At 47.8% G+C, this 24,418-nt stretch overlaps 1 protein-coding gene across 10 annotated transcripts in view; it reads right to left on the bottom strand.

Moving 5' to 3' along the window:
• The window catches only part of Sh3gl3 (SH3 domain containing GRB2 like 3, endophilin A3), a 133,689-nt gene that overhangs the window by 32,223 nt on the left and 77,048 nt on the right, over window positions 1–24,418 (bottom strand). For 7 of the 10 annotated variants that reach the window (XR_013042895.1, XR_013042892.1, XM_006969966.4 and 4 more), the window contains exons 2-6: window positions 14,957–15,025; window positions 11,181–11,253; window positions 8,268–8,411; window positions 4,947–5,080; window positions 1,915–2,073 (exon numbers count right to left, since the gene is read on the bottom strand). Coding sequence is in view for 8 of the 10 variants with exons in the window: in XM_006969966.4 (XP_006970028.1) it covers window positions 1,915–2,073; window positions 4,947–5,080; window positions 8,268–8,411; window positions 11,181–11,253; window positions 14,957–15,025 (579 nt within the window). In the remaining 2 variants the exon portion in view is untranslated. The remainder of the gene's footprint in view (window positions 1–1,914; window positions 2,074–4,946; window positions 5,081–8,267; window positions 8,412–11,180; window positions 11,254–14,956; window positions 15,026–24,418) is intronic. The other 3 variants (XM_076546280.1, XM_076546285.1, XM_076546292.1) reach the window with 1 other exon arrangement.

The raw sequence follows: 24,418 nt of genomic DNA, 5'->3' as shown, positions 1-24,418 counted from the left end.
TCCTCCTTTTCCTAGAGGGGACCGATCTGTCGCTGTCAAAGAATGGACCAATGGCTGCATTTGTATGACCAAGTGGGGGGTCTCTGAATTCTGTTAATGTAGAGAAAGCGCGGATCTCTTGGGCCAGATGTCAAAGCCAGCACGGCTGAGTCGGCCTTTCTGCACAGAGAACTCGGTGTGGGAGGGGGGCGGACATTGTGGAAGCTCATGTGGGAAGGTCATGAGTGGGGCAGGTTGGTGGGCAACTGAGCTGACTAGAAGCTGTGGCCTCAGCATCTGAAGCCCCTGTAAGAGGCCCGGGGCCAGCATGGCAGTACTTGCTGGGTCTTTAACAAGTTAGAGGACCTCAAAAATGGTTCCTAAATACTTCACATGTGAATTAAGTGTGGCACTCTGAAACAAAACAACAAATCTGCCCAAAGCTTGGGGCAATTTCAAGAGGGAAAACAAACAAACAAAAAAACCCAAACAAATAGAGACAGTGAACGCTTACATGTCCCCCACGTACACACCCCCAAAAGGCATAAAGGATGAACAGATTCAAAGGCAAAACGCAACAGAGCGCACCTCTCAGTCTTCAGCAGTTTGATGGACAAGAGAAATTTCAAGCGGGTTTCTAGGCCTGAGAGACTCCGTTCCCGGGATTTAATGAGTGGTCAGGTTTGTGCATCACCCTCCCATGTCTTAGCATGGAGCGAAAGGCATTCCCTACGTTTTCTGTTTGACCTGACACAAGGTCTTGGTGTACCTTTAATAAGCCATTGTAAATACAACACGAGAATAAATAAAATCCTGCTTTCCTGTACAGGTGTGCAGTTTTAGCAAATGTGTCTAAAGCTAATGCCCGGGCTCGTGCCTGTGGTCCCAATGGCTAACTGGGGTGCCTATGAGCAGGCAAAGTGCAAGCCGGCCCCAGGCTCCATCAGCATTGAAAGTTCATGTTACAGAGTCAGTCGTGCTGCTGGGATCCTGGCTCCTCTCTGTTCTTCGCACCCTCACCCCGTAAACCTCTCCAGCCCAGGACGTCCCTTCCCCCAGCTTCTCTTTTCTACATAACCCAGCCATTTTGGCCACAAGCTCTCTTGGTTCTGCTCTCCTCTCACCTCTCACCTCTCCCCCCACCCCTTTCCTCTATTTCTCTCTCATTCACTGCCCCCCCCCCCCCCCCGTCTGATTCAATCTGGACTCTTCCAGATGCTTCTGGCCGTACTTCTCATATCTATAATAAAACCCTTCCCTTCACCCAAACCTTGGAGCGGTCACATCCTCGATGTCACCACTGGACCAGTCTGAGGATGAGGATTCAGGGGAGAGGCCAGGGTGGAACCACCCAGCAATGCCTGGCGGCTAGGAATCCCTGTCCCCTTTAGTTCAGCTTCCCTCTACTACTGGGACAAATTAAAAAGAGTGACAAGAGACAGTCCATCATAACGCTGTTGCTTCTGGAGGGCGTGGCCCTAGACCTTCACAGCCCCCAAGTTCACAAGCACCAGTGTGAGCCAGCCAACACGGAGGCCAGGCTTTTGTGTCCCTGGTGTTCATTCTGACAGGAAAAGGCCTCAGGGGGCTGGAGGGTGAGACAGATCTTCGCCCTCACACATCTGCCCCAGAGAGTGCAAGACTATACAGCTCCAAGCCACAAACGCTATGGCTTTAAACACAAAGGCTGGTCTCCTGGGCCATCTTCTGTGACAAGGCCACCCCCAGAGATAAGCAAGCCTCCCCAAGGGCCTAAGGATTCAGTCAGGGATTGTTGAATATGTATCACTACCTCTAAGGCAGGAAGTGACCGCTACAGAACATTCTAGAATGTCCATAACAATTAAGGTTTTAGAGCTTCTCCACATGCCAGTCATGCTCATATACAACAATGTTTTACTCATGTACATTAAAGTCTTTGGTTTAAATACTTACATCATTTTCTAAAAAATTAAACATGCTTCTTTCAGCCAGTTCCTTTGACTCTTCAAACTTTTCTATTGCTTGTCGGATTTCTTCCTCGGGTATCTTACCTACTCGCCTCTTTTTATAATCATAATCCAGGCGGCGGCCTTCCAGCTTTCTCAGGTGGTGCTAAAAAGAGAAAGGAAATCCCCACACAGTATGGACACTCACGCCACGGTGTGTGATCGTGTGCACACAGTGTCTTCCCTCCGGCTATGGAAATACTCACTACTTGTCCTCAGCCTGAACTCCACCATTTGCTGTTTGAGGATTCCATGCCGGCTACACTGTTAGCAAAGCCACGCCCACTCTCTTCCCCTGTCCCCCCCCCCCCACCACCACCACCACTTTCCCTGGCCAACTTCATGGGCCCTCCTTTTTGAAACCCACGGAGACCACTTGGCACTGATGGTTGTGCCGGGGCATAGAGCCAAACGTGGGAGCATTCCTGAAGAAAACTGACTCCCCCTCCCTGGAAGCCATTGATTGCCAGTCCTCAGCTAGGAGGCGGGACTCCGTAAGCCTCTGCCCCATCTGTTCTCCAGGTGAGAAACCATCACCCCCTTCTGCTTGCTCTGCATCCCTGGGCTCCTGCTGAAGGCTTCCTAGGCTGCCAAGCCCTCAGGAACATTTACAGAATGGACACCTGGTGGGCGGATGGGTGGGCAGGCGGGCGAGAGGAGGAGAGTTCGGGTGGAGCCCGAGGAAGGATACAGTACCCTCGCTCCGCTAACCATTTCTAACAGCCTCCACTGTCCACAGGGGCCCTCACCCAGTTCTGTTAATGCACAGACAGCTTCTAACCACGCTAACTCTACAAAAAATAAGGGCATTTCCACTGTCAATTCCTCGCTAAGAGGCTGACTATAAAAACATGCATGTCTAGTGTCCATTAGGATGCCCATGAATCTCCCCGGAAGTTCTGAAATGTTATAGAATACGATGTATAAAACACTATCAGTGAATGCTGAGGGGCGATTGTCCTAGGCCGCCTCAGGAATGGAGGAGACTTGGGAATTCTTCCGTTGCACTGGGAATGGTTTACAGTTAAGAGTAAGTGTGCTTTGCACTATTTCTCACAACTCAACAACTCACGATGTACCCTGCTGAGCCAGCCACACAGCAGGGCGGCGGCAGCCAGTGGGGTTGCCATGCACTCAAGGTCACAGCGTGAAAAGAAATGAAATGCGGGCAGTTGGGCGGAAGCAGGAGCTCTGTGCAAGGCTCTGTGTTCGGGAAAGACATTTGCTATTCTCACAACTTCTCATGGTCAGTGCTGAGCAAAACACAGGTCCTCACCCCGAGAGACTTACTTCCCAATGAGGAAAGAGGTGGGCAGCCATGCTCATGACCCAGAGGCCCAGGAGGAGGACCTCAGAGCCTTGAGAGGGAACAGAGAACTCCCCAGGGGAAATAACATCTGAGCTGAGACCAGAGAAGCTAGGGGGTGACTCCTGGAGTTTGGGCAGAGATCAGAGAAGGGAAAGGGGGTGCAATAAGGCCACAGAGACCCGGAGGCAGATGAAGGTGAAGGCGCTACATCTTCACACAAGGCCAAGGTCAGCCCCTGAGGGCTTGGATCTTAGGAAGATCCCTCTAGCTGAGAGCTGGAGACAGGCAGGGCCAGAGTCCAGGGATGCTGTGATGATGTGTTTAAACATCACCAGGAAGGAGCCAACAGAAACAGGAAGAAGGAAGACATGGCAAGGCAGGGTAACAGGTCTTGACGGGGTGAGATGGATAGGCCTGGGGCCCAGTGAGGACTAGGCTGTCACAGAAATGGGGACATGCTTTTCTTGGGATGGAAGGAAGGGGTGACAACAGATGAGTGGATTCAGGGGTGTCCAAAAAAGGAGGGGTACAAAAGGTAGCTTCTGGGTCTCATTCAGTCTTCCTGGATCCATCCCTCATACTTCTTGCTTTTAGACTAAACTCTAAATGCAGATAAAGGCATCTGGGTTCCTCCAGGACTCCCCACCCTCCCTCCCTCCATAGTCCCCTGGTTTTCACCCTGTGTCCTGGACTCCTGGCCATCATAACCCTGACCCTTCAGCAAGATGTGCTACATCTTTGCCCAATCCAGTCTGCTCGGACAGCTCCTCAGAGACCTCCCCCTTACTGTCCAGCTGTGCTGAGGCCACGCCTCTCCTCAGGCTGACCTGCTCTTGCCTCTCCACCATCTGCAACAGCTGGCTGTGTCTCCCCCGGGCATTTATGTGCCTCAGAAGGGCACACATTTCATCTGTCTGTTACAGGGACTCACTACATCACCTAAGCTCTCCTTGAACTCACGATCTCTGTGGCTACACTGTTAAGACTCTCTGGGCCTGAAGAGACAAAGACAAGCCCAAGGTTCAAATGATATTGCCATCCAAGGGAAGCGATGCCAATCAAGCTTAAAGGCAGGCTGTTATTCTCTACATCGCCACAAGAGGGCGCCCAGACCTTCAGAGCAGAAGTCTGGCAGCTGGGATTGCTTGGAGCCACTGCACACTTTTGCAAAAGCAGCCGGCCTCAACATGACCTGGGAGCTCCCAGGGACACTCTGGACAACCATGTCCTGCAGGCTTCCGGATGAAAGCTTTTAGTTCCTAGATTTCCTAGGTTTCCTTGAGAAAGAATGAAAGTCAATGCCCATGAGTGCAGTGGATCCGAGCACACAGCTGATACGGCATGATGCTAGCAATCAAAACTACACCCCAGAGTGTGGAGTCATCGTGTTATGTGAGACGTGGCTGCAGAAATGCGATATGCAGTCTGGTTTGTAGATGACTCCGCAGAGATGAACTGAAAGCGACAGCTGGGCCTTGCACCTCCCCCTCGACAGAGAAAACGGGCCCCAGTGCTCTTTCTCAGAGAGCCATGAATACAGTAACTGAGTTCAGTTCTCACCCCTCCAATAAGACCGGATGCCTGCTGAACTCCTGCAGAAACCTTGTCATGGTTTTAAGTCACGGTGTCATTATGAGAAGCACCGAGCAAGGACGGCCGGGAGGACTCACCGCAATCTCTTTTAAGTCTTTGTCTTGCAGTAGCTGCAGTGGGTCAATAAAAGTTTGCTTCACATTAATATCCAGAGAATCTTTCACCTCAGCCATGCGTTTCATGGATTCACCAACATCAATCAATGCGTTGCCTTGAACGGAAGAACACAGAGCTCTGTTTCAGAATCATACTCTAGGTTATGGTGACGCGAATTCTTCCTCCAAAACCTGAGGATTGTGGTACAGGGAAGCTTCGCCCTGAGGCCTCTGCTTCCTGACTCAGAAAGAATAGGAAAGGGAGACATCTACCTGTTCTCCTAAAGCACTTTCTCCGCCCTCCGGTGCTCACCTCCCCTTCAAAGTGAGCTGGTAGACCAAAGCACTTCCCACTTTGGCCATTAGATGGAGACAATGGTCTTCTGTGGAAAATCGGGGCTGTACACTGGCACCTTAGAGTTCAGGGATAAACTCTCTTTGTAAACAATGAAGGGATTCATTCATGGGGATACAGCTTAACCAATACAGACCACAAAGGAATAAGGCCTCCCTGTTGCAGGAGCGGTAGGACACCCTCCCTGTAGATGGTTCTGGAACCTCCCTGAGGTCAGAGCTCTCAGGTACCAGGGAGGCCCTGTGGCCAGGAGGTACAGGCATGATGGGGAATACCTCCTGGATGTGGGCAGCACATCTTTAGTGAATGATCCTCTGGTATTTTGGCTGTACCTTTCATGGTCTTTGCCACCAGTATCTGGTTGCCATGCACAGTGAGGGTTAGAGGGTCTCTGGAGGACACCCCTGGGACACTGCATGAGATTTAAAAACAAAACAAAACAAAACAAACAAAACAAAACAAAAACCCCTATGTTTCCTTAATCTGGATCCTCTACATTGATTTTGTAAAAAGATGTGGACAAGAAGAGTTCTCTCGATTCCTTAGGTTGGAAACCTGAAGGGCCCTGCTCAAGCCTGACCTTTCAGTCAGTAGAGAACATGGACAATTGACTCATGCAAAAAAAGACAGCAATGGCTACCTCACCCCACTCTAAAGGAAGTCAATTCACAGCTGAGTCCTTGCCAGTTAGAAGTGGGAACCACCTCTGGAAATTAAGGTTGGCCAGGATGCCAGTCCAACCCACTGAGTATCACTGTAACTAGGAGGAGGGGGTTCCGAACTGTCTAGAATGTGGTTCTGAGTCATTCCTACCCGGAGGAAGGAGGTCTCTCCCTAGCTTGGACACTCCTTCCTCCCCACTTGTCTGCCCCTGACATTCGTTGTCACAAGGGCCCGGGTATCCCAATATCAGCCCGTTGAGCTGTGACAGAGACATTTGAAATATGCCTCTTTGGGGGACTGGAGAGATGTCCATCAGTAAAGTACGTGTTCTGCACACGTGAGGACCCAAGTCTGACCCTGAGAACATACGTAAATAATATAATATAAAAAGCCAGGCTGGCAAAGCACACCTGTAATCCCAGTGCTGGGGAGGTGGACAAGAGGCCCTGAGTGCTGGCTGGCCAGCCACTGTAGCTATCAACAAGCTCTGAGTTCAGGGAGAGACCATGCCCAAAAATACAGTGGAAGGAGATTGTTAAAGACCGTTAGCCTCCGCTCGTGAACAGGCACACCTATGCACATGCACACACAAACACCCCCTCTTCAAGAAGCCGGTGACTATGTCCTGAGCACTGGCCCTCACCTCCCCACAATCTGTACTCCCCCTCCACACCAAGAGTGGTGCCGTTGAAGACCACGGCATGGCCTACTCTCTACACTTTAGAAGAGTCAGGCATGGGGCACCAAGCACGGGTCACAAAGCAAAGAGCCTCTGCAGACCAGACTTTCCTGGAAACAGCAACCATCCATCTCTCCCACAGCCCTGATGAAATCAGTCCTCTCCCACCATGGGAGTCCCTTCCAATAGCCAGCTCAGCTGTTTGCTGCCACAGGCCTGTCATCATGGCCAGGTGCACAGCAACAGTGTCCTTCCATCCCAGGGTCTCATCTGTTTTCTCAATGGATGACCTTCAGGGTAAGAAAAATTGGCTACTGTGTTCCCACTGGACCTTGGGATAAAATAAAACCCACACTGACACTGCCATATGGGCACTATGACCCTCTCTTAGGAGTGAAATACACGGCCTTTGTCTGGTGCTGTCTGAGACAAATCCTCCCAGGTACTTCAGGCTGGCCTCAAACTCACAATCCTCCTGCCTCTTTCTCCCAAGTCCTGGGATTCTATGTATATGTCACCGTGCCAGGGGTGATGGTGTGTGCTTGTAGCCCAGCACCGGGGATGTGGAGACTAGATGGCCCCCAGGACTTCCTGGCCAGCCAACCTAGCCTGACTGTTGGCAAGCCCAGTTCCAGTGTGAGACCTTTATCTCAAAACATGGTGGCGGCTGCTGAGGGATGACACCAGAGGTTTATCTCTGGCCTACAGTGCGCGCGCGCTGGGGTTGCAAGCCAGCCAGGGATGCATGATGAGATCTTGTCCACAAATGAAACAAAACAAAACCAGTCTATCCAGATGGATGGAGAAAATGTAGTACACACACACAATGGAATTTTATTAAGCTGGAAAGGGAAAAGAAATTTGTGAAAAAAAAATGGTGGTGCTGGGAAATATATTCAGGGAAATAAGTCAGATTCAAAAAGACAAATATGCAGATCCTTGCTTTTTATTTATTTTAGTGTATGTGTGTGTGGTGTGTGTGTGTGTGTGTGTGTGTGTGTGTGTGTGTGTGTGTGTGTGTTGTGTGTGTGTGGAGAGAGAGAGAACGATATGGGTTTAGGTCATAAAACTGTAAAGGGACCATAGAGGAGAAAAAGAGATCTCAAATGGGAAGGGTGAAGACAGTAACAGAATGCATGCTAGAATGCATGCTTGAATGCATGCTTCAGTGCATGCTTGAGTGCATGCTAGAATGCAGAAAAGTACAAGGACCAGAGGAGAGGGGCAGGGTGGGAAAAGTGGGGGTGGGGAGAGGGTCAAAAAGACTTAGACATATCATGCCATAGATGGAGGGGGTGAAGAAAGTCAATAAATAGTAAATAGAGAGGGAGAGATCTAGGATATATGTGTGTACAGTGTGTTTTAATCTTTAAAATATAGGAGAATGAACAAGAGATACAAAGGCTATCTAACAGTTTAACGGAGCCAACCCATGGGGATGGGATTACCAATACTAGCATTGTCCTGACCTGCTTTCAACCCCCCCCCATAATGAATATACTACTCTGCTAATATGTAAAACATTACATTGCAAAGACACAGGTTCTGTGGACCAGCCAAGGCCACCCCGGTGTTCCCGCGGTGCCGGCTGGGCCGGGGTACCCACCAAAAGCGGAATCTTCTCCGAGCTCCTTGCCGTACTTCAGCATGCAGTCCCCCAGCATGCCTTCCGTCTGCGGGTAGCCGGTGGCCTTCACCTGCCCTCGGATCTTCGACATGGTGTTCAGCATCCCCAGCTTAGCTCTGTGTGCTTAAAACATTGTTATTTGTAATTCCTCAAAGTGACGCGGCGCAGGGGCCATCCCACAGCCCTCAACAGACGCAGCCGCCCGAACCAAGGCCCTCCCAGACAAAGCACCGGAGACCCGCCATCATTCTCTGACAGGATTTTCCAAAGCCTTCGCAGGGGTGAGGCGTGGGGGCGCTCAGCACTCTGGCACAGTCACACCACCCGAGGACATTACAGACCATGCTGTCTCTGAACCACAGTGTGCCGTGCTTAACAAGCGCCTGCCGTAAGGAGGCCTCCAACGTGTGACATTTTCAACACTTGGGGCTGGACCCTGACACCTACCTGTGCAGCCACTTGTGCGGGGGACAGATGTAAGTGAAGACTGGAACCACCGAGGTGGGGGCTGTCAAAAGCTGCCAGACGGTCATCAACCCCCTCACTCTGCTCCCCAAGAAATGACTCAAACGGAGAATTCACGAGGTCACAAAACAGGTCTGGGGCATGCAGGCAGGAGGCAGATGCCACCCCAGTGAACAGTGACCTGTATCGCTGCCCTGTCTCCCCAGGTGCATCTCAGCAGCTTTCTCTGGGGAGGTAGTGGGCAGCTGTGGCTTCCCACCTCCTTTTCTGTCTCTAACTTAAGCACTGAACAGTTATTAGTTCTAGCACTTGGTTGTGAATGAGAACACCCCCTACAGGCTCAGATGTCTGAGTATTTCCCTAGGTGGTGGAACTATTTGGGAAGGATTAGGAGGTGTGGCCTTGTTGGAAGAAGTATCTTCCTGGGGTGGGCTTTGAGGCTTCCAGAGACATTTCCAGTGTGGTCTCTGCCTCCTGCTTGTGGTTTTTGAGACGTGAGCTCTCAGCTGTTCCTACCACCGTGATCTTGCCCCACCAGCATGAAACTGTAACGCTCTCAAACTGTAAGTTCAAATTAAAAGACTTTCTTTTATAAGTAGCCTTGCTTATGGTGTTTGTTACAGCAATGGGAAAGTGACTCATACATCTGGGCCACATGCTGTGTTGACATGGGCACTTGAGAGACCCCCAGAAAACATCTGCCTTTCCTGCACCTCACTGTGTGCAGTCACACCTATACAGTGTGACTCGGATAAACTCTGGGGTGGTGCCAGGAAAGAGAGAGGCTGTAGGAAGACTTCGGGGTACCTCTAAAAAGCCCAAAAATGTCTGTCAAGTAAAGTACAGCAGGAATCCTACTGTGTAATCAATGGACTGTGGCTGGCCGATTTGACAAAATGGCAAGCATCTATGGGAAATGGAGACTATAAACTAAATACTAAGCTAAAAGGATCCAAGGCACCAGCTGTGGTATCTATGACATTTATATTTAATGTAGTCTAGACAAGTATTCTTCAAGCTTGACCATATAAGCAGGTAACTCGGGATTCAGTTGGTCTGGGGTGAGCTCAGGAGTCTGTGTGTCCAGCTATCTCGAAGCTGGTCCTGCTGGGCTGCTGGCTACACCCTAGAGTAGCAATCATGGTGTCAGCCTGTCAAGCCTTGCCCATCTCCTCCCTAATCCCTTACCCTGCAGGTCTCCAAACCCCCAAGCATCACCCAGCCACACAAATTTAGTCACACAAACACACACACACACACACACACACACACACACACACACACACTGGTTTCCCTCCCTGCCCCCCTGTCAGAGTGGCTGTGCTGGTACATCAGTCCTCATCTTCATGATAACCAGTGGTCTCTGGCCAGGGGATACTTTTTCCTGATAGCCAGCTGCTCCCTATTCCATTCCAATGTCAGTTCTTGGAGGGTGGAGTCTGCCCGACTGTGTGTTCTAGAGCCTAGAAAGCCTCTCACATAGAGACAACGCTTACGTAATTTTGTAGGCTAATACGTCAGGAAAGGAACTCGTCACTCCAGTCACTGATGAGGCTGGACAAAGTACGTGTCACTGGGAATTTTAGGGCTATCACCATCTTGAGACTTTAAAGCCCTTTTTACACACACCATTCTCCCTGGACGATCTGATTGAATGTGTGCTCTTAGATGGTCAGTGTGTGTGTGCGTCTTCTGATTCCTATAGCTAAGGGACTCACAGTGACTCCCAGAGCAAATCCTAAGAGGAAAAGCACAAGGCTTGGGCGGCCTCTGCTGATTCTCATCAGCCTGTGGCAACCACTGTCTGGGACCCAGGGATGAAGGCCTGTGTAGAAGCTGATGTTCGAATTTTCCACACTGCTCCCACCAATGGTCGTGCCTCAACCTCAGCATTGGGGTCACAGGGAGACCCTTTCAGATTAATACACAGACCTTTTAGAACAAGATAGAGGACTCTTGCTAATTAAGAAAAGATAACTAAGAAAACATCTTTTTATTTTGTTTTGTTTTTTGAGACAGGGTTTCTCTGCATAGCTTTGAAGCCATTCCTGGAACTCACTCTGCGGCCCAGGCTGGCCTTGAACTCACAGAGATCCACCTGCCTCTGCCTCCTGAGTGCTGGGGTTAAAGGTGTGCACCACCACCGCCCAGCAAGGAAACATTTCTAAAATGTGCAGTGGGGTTCTGAAGAATACAGAATAGCAGAGAAGAAGATGTCCACTGAGGGATGCCTGTACTGAGACCAACACTCCATCCTAACCGAGTGCCTGTTGTCCCCATCAGCTAGGACTCAGACAGCCACACTGTGTCCCCGGACAGTCCACAACTGAATCTCAGTATTTGGACACACATGCAAAGGGGCTCAGGTCACCAGAGTCCAAGGACACAAACGGCAAGGGAGTGCCTCAAGACGCGCTCTGACATTACCTGGATTGGGCTGGAGATACTCTGTGGCTTTGGAAAGGATTTCTGCAACAGCCTTACTGGTAATATCTACTTTCTTTAGAACAAGACAAAATAAAAATGTTAGCGAATTTTAAACTCTTGAAGTCCCAGAACCAACAACAAACATTTTCAATTCATTTAGCTTCTACACCACTGTGGTGATTTTTTAAATTTGTATTTCATGTGCATTGGTGTTTTGCCTGCATGTATGTCTGTGTGAGGGTGTCAGATCCATTGGAACTGGAGTTACAGACAGCTGTGAGCTGCCATGTGGGTGCTGGGAATTGAACCTGGGTCCTCTCAAAGAACAGCCAGTGCTCTTAACCACTGAGCCATCTCTCCAGCCTACTGTGGTGATTTCAAAACGGATGTTTTCAACATCTTGGGGAGAGGTGATCTCTTCTCTGTTGTGACTGAGAAATCACCTCTTCTCAGTGACATTGGAGATCACTGATTTGCTTTTCTTTATCATGTTAAAATGAATGTGAATAAGTTAGAAATATTCGATACATTATGACTATACTTGATGAATAGACACTAGGAGAACTCTCAATACTAAGACTAGACATAAGCCTACAGTGTGAACTTGAATAACCATGCTTAGATAAAGTATCATAATATAACGATACATATTGATACTAATATAATATAATACATTAGAAGCTATCCTGGTGATAGCAAGACAACCACCATGCTCTGTCAGATGTTAACACCAGCATTTTCTCAACACATTAAGACTAACACTGTCCTGCTATTCCTGCATTGCTGGTTATTAATTAACATAAAATTGAAAGCCAGAACATAGAGTTTATTCATTTTATTCTAGACCATCAATAACCCACAAAAAAAAAAAAAGGAAAAGGAGATCCCATTCACAAAAGCAATACAAAAACTGTGTCCTAAAAAGGGATAACCCTTATGAGAACACTATTTAAAACTCCACATTCCTACATAGGAAAATCCAGTTTTAGACAGACATAAACTGTCCGACAAATTAGCACATCACCTCTCATCACATTATCAGTTTTTGGTTTAAACATGGTAAGTTGATGTGGTGGGCTTAAATAAAAATGGCCCCTATGGGCTCACAGATTTGAATGCTTGGTCCTTAGGGAATGGTGCTGCTTGACAGGGATCAGGAGGTGTGGCCTTGTTGGAGGAGGAGTGGCCTTGTTGGAGGAGGTGTGGCCTTGTTGGAGGAGGTGTGGCCTTGTTGGAGGAGGTGTGGCCTTGTTGGAGGAGGTGTGGCCTTGTTGGAGGAGGTGTGGCCTTGTTGGAGGAGGTGAGTCACTGGGGGTGACTTTAGGGCTTCAAATGCTCAAGCCAGGCCCGGTGTTTGTCTTTCTTCCTGCTGCCTGCAGATTGGGATGTGGAACTCTCAGCTCCTCCTCTAGCCCCATGCATGTCTGCCTGCGTGCAGCCATGCTTCCCGCCATGACAATAGTGGACTAAACCTCTGATCTGTAAGCCGCCCCAATTCAATGTTTTCCTTTGTAAGAGTTGCTGTGGTCATGGTGTCTCTTCACAGCAGTAAAACACTGACTAAGACAGAAGTTGGTACCAGGGGCTGGGGTATTGCTGTGTTTCATATTCCTCCAAACCTGACCATGCTTTTGTTTGGAGGAATACGAAACACTTTTGGACTTTGGATGAAAAATCAATTGAGAATTTTTGCTTGTTTTGTTGTTTGAGATAGGGTTTCTCTGTGTAACAGCCCTGGCCGTCCTGAAACTCACTTTGTAGCCCAGGCTGGCCTGGAACTCTGAGATCCACCTGCCTCTGCCTCCCAAGTGCTGGGATTAAAGGCGTGCACCAGCATCACCCAGCCCTATTAGACATTTTAACAGGGCTTCAGTAGGAGCATGGAGGACAGTGGTGCTAAGGGTGATCTGAACTGTGGGGGCCTGGCTCAAGAACTTTCAGACGGGAGGAATATTAGTAAATGGCCTAGAGATCTTTCTTGTGATATGCTGGCAAAGAATGCGGCTGTTTTCTCAGACTCAGAAAAGTCTGCCTGAGGCTAAATTGAAGAATTTTGGATTAATGGCAATGGCAGAGGAAATTTCAAAACAGCCTAATATTGACTGTGCTGTGTAGTTAATAATGGTCAGTCTTATGCAGATCTATCATGAAAAGGAGCAAGCCAGTAAGCAACACTCCTCTGTGGCCTCTGCATAGGCTCCTGCCTCCAGGTTCCCACCCTGTTTGAGTAGGTGCTGGGAGCCAAACCCTGGTCCTCCACAAGAGGGGCAAGGGCTCTTACATGCTGAGCCATCTCTCCAGCCGGTTCTGAGGATCCAAGCATGCAAAATCTGGGAGCTATCCTCCCTGTGATTACCGTGTTCTAGGATTTCACTTTGAGAAACGTTTCCCCCTATAGCCCAGTCCATGATCCCTTTTTTAACTGCACCCAAAGAACCTGAAAAGAATGAGCGGCACTGCCCGGCATCACTACTGAAATCAGAACCTCATTTCACACAGAACTCTTCGTGTGTTCCTCTTCTCGATGCTGACGTGGCTCCACTGAGTAAACCGATTTCCCCTGCTTTCCACTCTTACTCATCTCTTTAACTGGCTTCTTGAGGACAGGTGTCTGAGCCTGGCTTTCGGGGACTGCTGGAGCGCAGCCCGTGACTCTCAAAGCCCCGATACGTACCTCCTGACATTTGTTTTTAAATTGAGCATCTGAATTGAAGGATCTCGAAGGTAAAGAAGCATATGTCCTATCTTTATATATTAAGAAATTTTAAAAATCAATGTCAGATGTGTCAATGATGTTAAAATGTTGGTATGGTTTTCAATTTGAAGAGATTCTTTTTTTCAAAATCAAACACAAAATAAGCTTTTCTTCTTAGGGTCTTAACATTTCTAGAAATTGTAGTCCTCTTGAGTAGAAAACGGAGCCTTCCTGGAGGAAGGCTGGCCAGGTCCAATACACATAAAAATCGCCACCCTCCCAGGCCACAGCCCGGAGCTTGGTTTCCCCACACCTGCACTGCTGGCCACGCTCAGGCCTCTCTCTCTGGTCTGGGGAGTTATCAGAACAAGACTCTGCTCAAAGGGCCCAAGACAAAGGGGAGGGAGCTGAGCAGTGGACCCAGCTCTGTCTGCACTGAAGCTCTCTCCAGATAGGCGACCAGGGGACATGACAAGGGATGGATTCTACAGTCCTCTGCTGCCATGTTACAGTCCATCATTGCCACGTCAAGCCAGTGATGCTCTTCTAAATTATTCCATCTGCATATATGATTCTGAAAGCCTCACAGTTACAATAAGATAAAATAGCTTATCCGGGTTCACCCTGCTGGTTCTAATGGCAGAAAAGTATTTGCCGTGCAGCTGCTGAAACAGATGGGAACAACATCCTAGATTCCCAAGTGATCAATCAGTTGCTATCTATCAGAAAACCTTGTCCCAGAAATAGTTGACTCTCCAAGACATTGGAGCACAATGAGTTACTTTGGCCCTGGAGTTGCAGCCAAGGCCTGCCTTCTGTGCATTCTGACTTCTGGCCACTAGAGGGAACTAGTCAGTCACATCCCATTTCCTTCCTCAGCATGCCCAGAGTGGCTGTGGTTCAAGCCAGGGCCTGACTTGAGCTGGGAAGCATGGAGGTCCTGCCTTCCAGATTGTGCATTTCATGCTTGCATTTGAACATTCTGTATTTCCACTCTAGGTAATCTTCCTCACAGGAGGAGGTTTTCTCATACGGCCAGGACAGCTCCTTTCTAACCATTCACACGTGCGAACAGCCTTACCTTTTCCATGTCCATAAATACTTCATCTAGCTTCGTTCCTTCGGCACCACTTATTTTTTCACTAAACAGCTGCAAAAAAATAAAAAAAAAATGCTTTATACAGGGATTCTTTATACTCCTTTCTCCAAAGTTAGTAAAACAAAAAATCATGGAATTATCTTGGTTCTGTTGTTTGAATTTTAAACCAGGTCCTTTACGGGAACTCTCAGGGGACAACAAGACAGTAAAGGTGCTTGCCAGGCAGACCAGATGACGAGTTCTAGCCCAAGCCCATGTAAGGGGGAAGGAGAAAATCAACTCTACTAAGTTGCTCCCAGACTTCTACATGTGTACTGTGGTGCGCACACACGCACACGCACACATGCACACAAGCACGCACACACGCGCACAGGTACTGCCGCCCCATCACAGCTGGCCACTCACTCTCCAGAACCACAGCCACCTAGCTGACCCACAGCTGAGGGAACACACAGGAGAGTCTCATCTGCTGACCACGCCCCCAGCCCTGAGAGCCTGAGCCCCCAAACAGTGCTGTTTTAATACTAAGCTTGGGGTGTTCTTCAAGAGAATCCACTTGACAGAAGTTCTCTCTTTTCAGGCTGAGGACAGGGTCAGACAGCCCCATCCCAACCCTTAATATGAGGTGTGACTCTCAAAGAAATACATGAGATTATGCTCTACACCAAACAGTGAGGAGCAAAATCACCTCAAGTATTGGTTCTTAACTGTGGAGGCAATATTCTAAGTCTCTAATGGAAGCTACACAATCTCTGGCCTTCTATCTTGTTGCCATGGGAGATTGCAAAAATGGCTGCCATGTTTTGTAGCTCTGCCCATTGAGAAAGAGGGACGCCCATTCCATCTCCATTTGCTTTGGTCAACAAAACGGAGTGTAAGCTCTGCTGTGTGGCTACTGAACTTGGCGTCAGATACTTTAGCAGTGGTTCTCAATCTATGGATCATGATCCCCACAGGAGTCAAATATCAGATATCTACCCTGCATATCAGATATTTACCTTACAACTCATGACTAGCAAAATTACAGTTATGAAGAAGCAATGAAAATAATTTTATGGCTGGGGGTCACCACAACATGAGGAACTGGATTAAAGGGTCGCAGTGTTAGGAAGGTCAAGAACCACTGCTTTATAGCTATAAACCTGTTTTATAGACACTTCTGGACATTTTCTGAATCCACAGTGGTCAAGGCCTAGGCCAGCCTGTAGGAGAATGAAAGACCACATGAGGGAGCGGAGCCTTCACACCTGGGTTGGGGTAAGTGTGTAACGCAGTAAAAGACGAATGGAATGGCTGTCTACAGTTCCCTTCTCTGTTGGAACTAGAGAGCCCCATGCACACATCCTGGTCTTATAATATCCATTTAGTGTTGAGAGTTAGACCTGAAACCTCCTCAGTTAGTTCTCTTGGTTGGGTTACAGCAGCTCTGTTTTCAGAGAGCATGGTGAGGCATACAGAAAAGGAGCATTTCTACTTCTGAGACCAGAATGAATGTGGTTTCCATTCCTTTCTTGTTTGGAAAGAGATAATGCCTGGCTTTGTTTTCAGTACGAGTCACAGGTTAGAGTTGTGACAATTCATTTGCTTTACCTGAATTCTCCCAGGACATTTAGCTATTTTGAGATAGTAAGCAGGAATGCATACATGACATTAGATACTTAAGTCACTTGACCATTGAATGAGAAATTCCCCCACAGGTTTGGGGAAGTGAACACTTGGCTCCCAGTTGGTGGTGCTGTGTGGGGAGGTGGTACAGCGTTGCTGGAGTGGTGTGTCACTGGGGTGAGCTCTGAGAGTTCATAGCCTCAACCTAGCTTGCTCTCTCTGCTCCACATTTGCACTTGAAGATGGGATCTCTCTTGCTCCAGCTACCTGCTGCCCTTTCTCCCCTGCTGTTATGGACTCTCCGGAACCATAAGCCAAAATAAACCCTTCCTTCTATAAATAACCTTGCTCATGGTGCTCTATCCCAGGAACAGGAAAGTAACTAATACAACCATACACCATACCTCATCCCTGCACAGCCCTGCACATCCAGCACCTGCCGTGTGCTGAGCACCATGACTAAGACACTGTGATATACACATTCTGAAGATGTTTAGGACCCCTAGAGGTCACCTCACCTCACTGTAGGGAAACCCAACATTGACATTCAAGTAAGCTTCACTTGTCGTCAAGGTGACTATATAAATTCCAGTTTAATTCATTCCCTATGTTCCAAATAAACACAAATGACAACTTAAATATCAAAAACAAGATCAGAAAGAAAAAGCAATAGTAGAATCAGAATAAATCTTTTCCTAGTCCTGAAAATGAACTCAAACACAGCATGATGAGCACAGGTAAAGGCTCAGACCTGCTGGGCATCTTGTCCCCACACAGGAGAAGAGGTCATCTTGTCCCCACACAGGGGAAGAGGTCATCTTGTCCCCACACAGGGGAAGAGGTCATCTTGTCCCCACACAGAGGAAGAGGTCATCTTGTCCCCACACAGGGGAAGATGTGGCAGCTGGGACTCTGGCTCCTGTTGGATGAAAAGGGACCTGAGAGTGTGCCACAGAATGAGAGTGTGGACTCCAGCTCTGCCTACGGTCTGGGGAGAGGAAAGCAAAGAAGGGCGGGAAAGGAATTCAGATGCAAGCCAGTCTCTGCTGCTGTCCGGTCTGGCTGTCTGCACCCCACCCCTGTGGGTTAGAGCAGATCCCCACAGCATCGCCACAGGAAAGAGACTGAAGCTGTGAGAGGGTCCTGGGCATCCAGAGGGGAGAAAGTACAACCACCAGCTCCCTGAAGCACAGAGGGGTGTGAAGGGCAAAGGATATTTTTCCAACATTATTTATCCTAGATCTACATCCTAAATAAATATAACACCAAGAAAGAAAGGCAGAAAGATTATACAATATAGCATGAATCCATTGTTAAGAGCTTTGTGAAACAAGGTGATAAAGACCTCTTATGAATGTTTAGGCCATGGTCAAAATCATTATGTGAGGGAAATTTTCAATTAACAAATTGTTTGGATTGTTATCATCCAAAACAACAAAACTTTAAAGACCTATTTTTAAAACTTAGAAGTCTTAAAAAAAACAACAACAAAAAAATGGTCTGGTCATGAAAATCTCAGTGAATGGGATTGTCCCAGTGGGGCTTCCATCGCTGCCACAGCATGACCAAAAGCAAGTTGGGGAGAGTAAGGCTGATTTCAGCCTCTCACTTACAGTCAGTTCATGCAGGAAGCCAGGGCAGGAGCTCAAAGTGGAAACCTGGAGGAAGGCCCTGAAGTAGAACTCAGGACCGGGGGCAGCACCCCCTCAGTGGGCTGGACTCTCCCACGTCCATCATTAATCAAGGAAATGCCCACAGACTTACCTCCAGGCCAACCTAATGGTGTTTTCTCAATAGAGGTTCCCTCTTCCAAGATGATGGGACTTGTACCAATTTGACAAAATAACTAACTAGGCACAGGGGTAAACACCAGACTAACCAGGACAAGGGTAAACATCAGACTGGGTAGAGTCAGAGCAAGAACTAGTCAACTGGACAGTATTTAAGAGAATTACGGAAAAAAAAGACAAAGCACTTTATTTTCTAATGAAATATGAACTAGTCAAGACAGAGCAGAGAATAAGTGAAAAGCTCAAAGATGAAAGGCATCCCAGAAAAGAAAAGAAAAAAGAAAAAAAAATCAATTATTTAAGAATAGGTTTTTTTCCTATTACACAAAGATGCAAATCTTTAGTTTTGAAGATATACTCAGGTTACTTAGAAAGCTGAATATTAAAATTAAGATCTCAAAAATAAAATTTCCAAGGCTACATGGGTTGGGGCCCATGAGGGCACAAACAACGCGAGCAGTGTGTGGACACAGATTTCTCCTCAGCTATGGCAGCCGCAGGACAGCATGGAGGATGGGTGTCAAGGAGCTTGGAACCATGGAAACCTAGACCTTCAAGTCTCTTTAAAATGAGAACAAAATAAAGACATCCAGGCCACCACAGTCTCGTGTAGCTGGAGTTTTCTCCAGTCCTGCCCAGCACCATGGACCCTGCAACCACTTATAAAATAATCTCTCAGAAACTTATATTAATTAAACTGCTGGGCCATTAGCTCAGGCCTACCACTGACTAGCTCTTACACTTAATTCAGCCCATTTCTGTTAATCTGTATGTCACCATGTGTTTGTGGTTTTACCTGTTACCTTTACATGTTGCTCCCTGGACAGCCGGCTGGCGGTTCCTCCATCCTTCCTCCCTGTTATCCCAATTCTCCTCTCTGCTAGTCCCACCTATACTTCCTGCCTGGCTACTGGCCAATCAGCGTTTTATTTGTCAATCAATCATCCACAGCGGCCTCTACTAAAAGATAAGGCTAAAATGCTATTTCAAGGAAATAGAAACAAAACCAAGAGGGAAAGTGTAGCATACAAGAAACAGGTGATGGGAGTGGACAGTCTTGTGATAAATTAAACTATCTACTAAGAAGAACCAAGAAAAATCTAAAGTCTGTGTTCATACAAACCCCAGAGGGATCAAGAGGTGAGGATAGGGCAGAGCTGTAGATATGTCGAGCATGACAAAGTCCATGTGTTCACCAGGTAAGACACAGCTGTAACTTTAGACAATAGTGAAATAATGTATAAGAAGTGTCTTAGGGTTTCTATTGCTGTGAAGAGATACTGTGACCATTGCAACTCTTATTAAGGAAAACATTTAATTAGGGCTGGCTTACAGTTCTGAGGTTTAGTCCATTATTGTCATGGCTAGAAGCATGGTGGCATGCAGGCAGACATGGTGCTGGAGAAGGAGCTGAGAGTTCCACATCCAGATCTGTAGGCAGCAGGATAAGAAAGCCACTCTGGGCCTGGCTTGAGCTTCTGAGACCTCAAATCCCACCCCCAGTGACACACTTCCTCCAACAATGCCACACCTACTCCAACATGGCCACACCTCCTAATAGTGCCACCCCCTATGAACCTTTGGGGCCATTTTCTTTCAAACATCACAAGAAGCATCTCATTCTATAATCAATAGTTAACTATGAAAGCACAAAGCTCTAAAAGAAATGCTGTGTGTGGTGTGATGTGGTGTCCTTACCAACACATGGGTAAGGATCTCATGTAATTCAAACCAAAGGAAATGAAGAAAAAGTGTTCAGAAGGAAGCTAAGGAATGGCCAGTGGAAGAGTAAGACCGTTACAGCAAGTCCCAGGGACCAAAGTGTGGATTAAGATCACTATATTAAGGATCAAGTAATGGAGGGGTTTTGTTGCTTCATTGGTGGTGCTGGGAATCAAACCCAGGGCTTTGTACCTACCAGGCGAGCACTCTACTGAGGTATATATGAACTAGCTCAACTTGAGTGGATTCTTAAAACTCAGCTACAAAAAGTTTCTAGAGTCACATCTAAAGCAAAACATATGGAAATATTAAAAATAAATAGATAAATATATACATACTAGGAAATTACTAACCCAAATAAAACTTTTAACAATATCAAGACAGGAAATATTTCTCTGAGCAAAGCACTGATTGGGATCTCAGGCCGACAATAAAAGAAGCAATCCGCACAATTCAATCATAATGATACTGCATCTATCAAGAGAATTAATTTATATATGTGATACATGGCTTGAATAGTCACATTAACATTGATCAAATGTATGCATATTGCATATACATATGTACCCTTTCAGCCAACAAGTTAAAAAACGTGTTTTCTTCAGGAGTACAGACAGAACATGAAAAAAAAAATGATCATGCCCAGGTCACAATCAATATCACAGAAAATATGGGCATGTGATTTGGGTTATGTTTGTTGTTGTTGGGTGGTGGTTGTGTGTGTGTGTGTGTGTGTGTGTGTGTGTGTGTGTGTGTGTGTGTGTGTTTGTGTGTGTGTTTTGTACAAGTAGAGTAGAAATCAACAGTAAAAGTGAATAGATAGGGACAAAAGTTTAGAATTCTGGGGACTAGGGAGATGGCTCCATTAGTAAAAACCACGCTGTAAAGACACAAGGACCTGAGTTTGAATCCCCAGCAGCCATACAAAAGCCAGTCAAGTGGTGTGCACCTGCGGAAAGCCATGCAAAGCAGTGAGAGCCTGTGACTCCAGCACCGGGGAGGCAAAAGGAGCCTCTGGGGCTTGCTGGCCAGCCAGTCAGCACAACTGGAAAGCTCCAGGCTCAGTGAGACATCCTCAGTGATGGAGGGTGAATAAGGGAGACACATGATATGAATCTTTGGCCTTTACACATGTGTATATACACACACACACACACACACACACACACACACACACACACACAAACCAACCAAATTTTAAACATTAGAGCTAGGGATGCCTTTAATTCTGACATTCAGGAGGCAGAGGCAGGGTATTTTCTCTGAGTTCCAAACCAGCCAGGACTACATAGTAAGCCATAGATAGATAGATAGATAGATAGATAGATAGATAGATAGATAGATAGATAGATAGACAGACAGACACACACACACACACACACACACACACACACACACATACACACACACACACACACAGATGAAAACCCAGGAATGCAGCAAAAGTCATGTTTAAAGGTCACCAGACAACTTTTAAAACAGAAAAAGTCCTTTAGCTTATGCTTTGTACCAATACAGCATCATTCACATCATTCAACCTAAATCAACAAAACTACAGCACTGCAACCCAATGTTTCAAACTGACACAACATGCTTTAACTAATTGCCCAACTTAGGTAGTCTGCCAAAGGTGCCAATATAGTATGTTAGAAACACCATGATGGAGGCCTAGCCAGCCACGTAACCAGTGAATAAGTACACTTCCATGGCAGAGAGATGCAGAACCTGCCACTAGAAACCACATGGAATGGGGCAAATGATACAGGGAAGTTCCCAGGATGTTCCAGAAGAGAGCCTAGAAGGCTGATTACTTCACCAGGGAGGAAGTAGCATTTCTGGAAGAAGGGAGGACAGACAAAGCCATGACATTAATAGATCTAGTAAGGAGGCAGCACTATTAAAGAGTGACGGTACTAAAGACTAACCCCAAAGGAGAAGGGTCAGATGGCCAGGTCACACAGGCGGGCAGTCACACAGGTGGGCAGTCACACAGGTGGGCAGTCACACAGGCGGGCAGTCACATCACACAGGTGGGCAGTCACACAGGTGGGCAGTCACACAGGTGGGCAGTCACACAGGTGGGCAGTGACATCACACAGGTGGGCAGTCACACAGGTGGGCAGTCACATCACACAGGTGAGCAGTCACACAGGTGGACAGTCACACAGGTGGGCAGTCACACAGGTGGGCAGTCACACAGGTGGGCAGTCACATCACACAGGTGGGCAGTCACACAGGTGGGCAGTCACACAGGTGGCAGTCACACAGGTGGGCAGTCACACAGGTGGGCAGTCACATCACACAGGTGGGCAGTCACATCACACAGGTGGGCAGTCACACATGTGGGCAGTCACATCACACAGGTGGGCAGTCACACAGGTGGGCAGTCACATCACACAGGTGGGCAGTCACATCACACAGGTGGGCAGTCACACAGGTGGGCAGTCATACAGGTGGGCAGTCACACAGGTGGGCAGTCACACAGGTGGGCAGTCACATCACACAGGTGGGCAGTCATGCATGTTGGCAGTCACACAGGCCAGCAGGTCATGTGCCACTCCTAACCATGAGCAGTGAGGAGTTTAAGCAGGTTAAGTGTAGGAACAGATCTGAACTTCAGAATTACAGTCAAGTTGATCATAGGGAAGGACCCTTGCAGAAGAACCAGATGGACAGGGTAATCCAAGAGATGACAGGTGCCATATGTAGAGACCTGTTAAAGGACAGTTTTGGAATCCCAGCTTCTTCAGCGTCCTCACCACAAAGCATGCATCTGACTTGGGCTAGACAAACATCGTAACTCTGCCAACCAGACCCGCCTCAGGAGGCCCGGGCCATCAACCAGACCCGCCTCAGGAGGCTGGGGCCATCAACCAGACCAGCCTGAGGAGGCCTGAGCCATCCACCAGGCCCACCTCAGGAGGCCGGGGCCATCCACCAGACCCGCCTCAGGAGGCCCGGGCCATCATCAGATGGGACCGTGTCTAGCTCCAACTTGGCAGCTACAGTCACATCAGTAATAGGAAACTGAAAACCTCTTTCAAGGGCTCCAAGAGCAGTGACAAGCTGTGAAAGAAATGTACCTGGGAAACCAAAGCTCGTGTGGGGGGGGTTTCCATCTATATGCATCAGGGGTTAGCGGTAAAGATTATCATAGCCTTGGCCGCCCTCTGTGCATTTTCATAGAAATCTGGACTTCTCCATCTCTTCCATTATTTGAAAAAGGACTGATTTTTATTTTGAATTGTGTGAGTGGGGGGCGAGGGGGGGAGGGGGGGCAGCCTCTGAGTCCAGAAGAGGGCACTGGATCCCCTAAAGCAGGAGTGTTGATGAGGGAGCTGGGAACTGAACTCAGGTCCTCTGCAAGAGCAGTATGCACTTCTAACCACTGAACCATCTCTCCAGCCCCCACTTCTTCATTTTTTATAAAACAAACTAAACAACAATAAAACCCAAGTCTCAGAAAAACGAAAGAAAAAAAAAAAAAAGCCAAACTTCTACATAGGGGTTTTTGAAATTGTTCCTACATAGTGCGTTTCCCAATGTGTGTCTGAAACCAGAGCTCTGTGGAGAGGGGAGAGGGCTGGAGAAAAGCTCTGGGCTACACAGACTTAGAAAGACAGGAAAACAAAAAGTGAAAAGACTTCTCTACAAAAACACATTCAGGGGATTTTAAATGGGCACTTCCAGATGTTCAAGGGACGTGTTGGAGGGACTTGACGGTGTCTGCCATCTAACGTCAAGATAAATCTCGAGAGCAGTGCTCCCCAGGGATGTTCACCCTCTCTTCCGGCTCCCCGGTCTTTTCTTTCTGCCATTCCGCTGCTGTGCATACTTCCATCAGCTGAGAAAATATGGCAAGATTCAGCTCGTCAACCGCGGGGAAGGATGAGCAAGAAGGGTCGGTCTACGAGCTCTTCAAACTGCAAATCTTAAAGCTGGCTGTGGAGGCTCCAGCACAGCGGAGGCTGAGGGGCCAGGGATGGAAGGAGAGAAGTGGGGGGGTGGTGTGCGGGTGCTTCTTTGTTTACGGGGGCTGGGGGGGGGGGGGAGAGATTTCCTGTCTTGTAACACAGGATAGAAGGTGAGTAGAAAGCTCCAGCCTGGAGTGAGCCGCCATCTCTCCCCCGTGAGGTTACAGAGCACACTGTAACCAAGGAAACCAGGATTTAAGAGGCCACATTTCTGGGAAACAAGGAAAGGCACACAGAAGTGACCCTGACAGGCTGTTCCCTTTTCTCTGGGTGCTTGTAGTGTGTCCTTGCTGGCTCAGGGGCGAGGCTTAGAGAAAACAGCCCAAGAACACTGATAAGGCTAAGGACCTAGT

The sequence above is a fragment of the Peromyscus maniculatus genome, chromosome 1, assembly GCF_049852395.1.
Source record: "Peromyscus maniculatus bairdii isolate BWxNUB_F1_BW_parent chromosome 1, HU_Pman_BW_mat_3.1, whole genome shotgun sequence".
Taxonomy (NCBI): domain Eukaryota; kingdom Metazoa; phylum Chordata; class Mammalia; order Rodentia; family Cricetidae; genus Peromyscus; species Peromyscus maniculatus.
The sequence above is the reverse complement of the archived record's forward strand: the minus strand, read 5'-3'. Positions and strand labels throughout refer to the sequence as shown.